Genomic DNA, 3,999 nt, shown 5'->3' with positions numbered 1-3,999 from the left:
GCCATTTAGGTCACTGGAGAAAGAATGGACTTTTCCATAAAGAGTGCTAAGTATCCACAAGGAAAAAAGGAATCAGTGATAGATAAAATAATTAGATATGAGTAGATATTTTGGAAACATTTCAAAGAAAATAGAGAATATCTGTGACCTCAGGGTTAAGAGAAAGCTATTAAACAAGACATAAAAAGTGTTAACCATAAAATGACAAATTCGACCATCTTAAAAGACCCTTTTTTTCATTAAAAGAAACTATGAGGAAGGTGAAATGAGAGCCACAAAATGAGAGAAAGTATTTGCAATATATCACTCACAAAAGTCTGCTACCCACAATGTATTTTTAAATTTATTTTTAAAAGTAAAATAAAAAACAGATAATAATCAGGAAAATAAAATTAAAATTGCAATGGAGAATTGGTAAAAATAAATATTTAGATTGGTAAAAATTAAATTTGTGAAGTACTGACAAGAATGAAGATTCTTATGGGAAGTTTGGGAGATTCTCAAATGGAATTTCTCTCTTTTTTTTAACGAATCCTGGCTCTGAGTCTTTTTTTTTGTTTGTTTGTTTGTGTCGGGTCTTCATTGCTGCACAGGCTTTTGTCTGTTTGGTGAGCAGCGGAGCTACTCTTCAGTTGCAGGCTTCTCATTGCAGTGGCTTCTCTTGTTTTTGTTTTTTTTTTATTTAATTACAGTTTTATTTTTCAAAATGTACAGTTGGTGGGACCTGTTCATGCATCTTCACCAGCAGCTAGGGCATTTCCACCCTTGGTGTGTCTGCTGTAAATCACTTGAGCTCTGTGCTTTGAAACCAGTTTAATAAGTCCTTTACTAAGGAGTTCCCGAAGGGCTGCCCTGGCCAGGGAACCACGAATCTGCAGTCTCTCAGAGACGGCAGCTGGAGTTACAAGCTTAGAGTTGGCAACTTCTTTACAGAGTTTGTCACATGTTGCTTTGTAAAACAAGACTAGGTTATTGAGCTTGTCCCGAACTTTGCCTTTGGACCACTTCTTTTTGGCCTTGCCCCCAGATTTGTTCACTGGATCTTTGTCTTTCTTGGTCGACTTTCCGGCATCTCTCTTCTTCTTGTCCTTGGGCGGCATAGCGAAGCCCAGAGAGCAGCTGCGACAACTGCCGCCTCGCTAAGATGTCGGACAGAAAGGCTGCGGCAGCTTCTCTCGTTGCAGAGCACAGGCTCGGGGCACGCGGGCTCGGTAGTTGATGCTCCCAGTCTCTAGAGCACAGACAGGCTCAACAGTTGTGGCACATGGGCTTAGTCGCTCCTCGCCAGGTGGGATCTTTCCAGATCAGGGATTGAACCCATGTCTCCTGCACTGGCAGGCAGATTCTTCACCACTGAGCCACCAGGGAAGCCTATTAAATGGAATTTCTTTTGTTTCCCTCGTGGATGTAAATTGGTATAACTATTGTGGAAAATGATTTGGCACCAGCCTGAAAACTAAACATTCACATACAGTATAACATACAACTAACACTCCTAGATTTAACCTTAAAATTCTTGGAAATATCCATCAAGAAATGTGTATAAGAATGTTCAAAGCGTCAATGTTTTTAACAGCAAAATAGGAAGAAAAACAAACCAAATATCCATCTGCAGTAAAGTAACTCTTCTTCTCAATGGGGAGGTTTCAGCTCAAATACCACTTAATTAGGCCTTCTCCAAGCTCTATTTAAATTTAACACACACACTCTCTTATAGTAGCTACCCCCTTAGTTTCACATCAAATCACAACTCCCAGTTACCATCTAAAGTCAGTGCATTTTTTTTTAAAGGTCGTCTTCTCACGGTGGACAGTAAACTTCATGAAAAGAACATGTGTCCTTTCTTACTCTGTATGTCTAGGCCTTAGCACAGAGTAACACTGAAAATAAAAAGGAAGGTGAAAGAGAAATCAAAAAAAGAGGGGGGATAGTGAGGTGGAAAAAGAAGAGTTCATTGAAAACTCACCTACCAAAACAGAAACAGACTCACAGACATAGAGAACTGACTTGCAGTGTTAAGGAGAAGGGGAAAGGGGGAAGGATGGGTTGGGAGGCTGGAGTTAGCAAAGGCAACTATTATATATAGAATAAACAAGGTCCTACTGCACAACACAGGGAACTATATCCAAAATTCTATAAGAAACCATAATGGATTAGAATACCTATCTATGTATCTGAATCACATTTCTATAGAGCAGAGTACAATATTGTACATCAACTCTACTTCCATAAAATTAGGTGTTGTTTTTTTTAAAAACAGTTCATTGAGATCTCAGACAAAAAGGGAAAGGGAAGCCAAGTTATAGAATCTTCCACATGAAATGGAGCAACTCTGTATCTGGAAAGTATGCTCATCATTTGAAGAAGGACAGAAGAAAGACAAGACTTCGTAAAACAGGAAGAAAAAATCAAAATTGTGGGAGGAGGATCTGGAGGGTACAGAGTAATTCAAAATTGTTTCCGCTTTTGAGCTTAAGGTCTTACTCTTGCTATCTGAGGGGTGGGAGGGCAGCATATTCCCATTGGAAGACAGTAGGAAAAAAGATTTACCTTAATTGAAGTGTGATTTATCATCAAGTTTGCTATTGCATAAAATAAAGGATGACAATTGTTATGGGCTTAATTGTATCTTCTCAAAATGCGTATGTTGAAATCCGAACCCCTGGCGCATCATAACGTGACTGTGCTTGTAGACAGGATCTGTACTGAGGTAATTACCATAAAATGAGGTCACATAGGTAGGCCCTAATCCATTATAGCTGCTTTCCTTACTAAGAAGAGATGAGGACAGACCTGCATACACACAGAGAAAAGTCACGTGAAAACACAGTAAGAAGGTGGCCTTCTGCTAGTCAGGGAAAGAAGACTCAAAACAAAAACAAAAAACCAAACCTGCTGACCTTGATCTTGAGCTTTCCACCTCCTAAACTGTCAGAAAATACATTTGTTGTTTAAGCCACCCAGTTTGTGGTATTTTGTTGTGGCAGCCCTGGCAATACATCACTCTGAATAAATACTACTCTGCCTAGAACTGCTTTAATGCAAAAGAAATTTTCCTGTGCTTCCCTAGGTCCCATTAGCCAACACCTATTAAAAGATAATAAAAATCTGTCATGCTATTAAGAATTATTGAAATTGCTTAATTACCTGAGTATGGGATGTTGATAAACTACTGCCAACTTTCTGTTCCCTTACTGATCTATAGGAAGACTCAATCAAATCCAATTTATCCATTTCATACTGCAGGCAGGAAGCCCAGGGCCTGCAAGCTTTTCCAGAAATGAAAACATACAAGAAAATGCCTGAGATCTAGGCATGAAAAGGGCAGACACCAATTTAAGAAAATTAAACTACAAAATTAAAAAATGTTCCATTAAATTCATATATAAACTTAATTTTTCATTTTAAAACATATAAATTTCCTTATATTTGAAAATAATTAGTACGTCAGATTTTTACATTTCTCAAGAATTCTCACATATACATGACTGCTTAAACCGCGTATCAAATCATTAATGAGTCAACACAATCAATTAATTTCCAAAACAAGGGTAATCCATGCAGAAAGTTTTTTGAGAAAAGATATTCAACATTGGATATGCGTACATCTTAATATTTGATGACACGGGGTAGGGTCTCCCTTTTCTCCTTCCATTCCCTAACTGCCTGCCTCCTTCATTTCCAAATTACATAACAGTTCAGAGGAGGGTGGCAGTGACCCCTGCAAGGGAGGGCTAGGGGACTGTGAGGACGAGACATCTACGGGTAAGGAGGATACGGGGCTCAGAAAAGAAGCAATCACAGGAACTTCCCTGGTGATCCAGTGGTTAAGAAACTGCAATGCTTCCACTGCAGGGGACAAAGGGTTCATGAATGATACACGTGGAAACACAAAACAGAAGCATAGATACATCCTGGCAGGAGGCTTCTAGAGAGCAGCACCTGGCCTACATCCAGCAAGAAAACAGCAACCTCAGTCCCACAACCTCACAACTTGCA

General features: G+C 39.2%; 1 protein-coding gene across 1 annotated transcript; it reads right to left on the bottom strand.

Moving 5' to 3' along the window:
- Positions 1 to 209: 209 nt before the first annotated feature.
- On the bottom strand, positions 210 to 1,777 carry LOC122455237 (40S ribosomal protein S25-like). Its single transcript, XM_043490215.1, has one exon. The coding sequence runs from the start codon at positions 1,098 to 1,100 to the stop codon at positions 729 to 731; it is 372 nt and encodes a 123-aa protein (XP_043346150.1). The 5' UTR covers positions 1,101 to 1,777; the 3' UTR covers positions 210 to 728.
- Positions 1,778 to 3,999: the final 2,222 nt, after the last annotated feature.

The sequence above is a fragment of the Cervus canadensis genome, chromosome 17 (genome assembly GCF_019320065.1).
Source record: "Cervus canadensis isolate Bull #8, Minnesota chromosome 17, ASM1932006v1, whole genome shotgun sequence".
In the NCBI taxonomy this organism is placed as follows: domain Eukaryota; kingdom Metazoa; phylum Chordata; class Mammalia; order Artiodactyla; family Cervidae; genus Cervus; species Cervus canadensis.
Note: the sequence above shows the minus strand (reverse complement) of the source record. Positions and strands in the feature narration are given on the sequence as shown.

What these genes read in the sequence shown, in the direction of transcription:
- LOC122455237 (XM_043490215.1), bottom strand. Translation starts at nt 1,100, where the DNA reads ATGCCGCCCAAGGACAAGAAGAAGAGAGATGCCGGAAAGTCGACCAAG.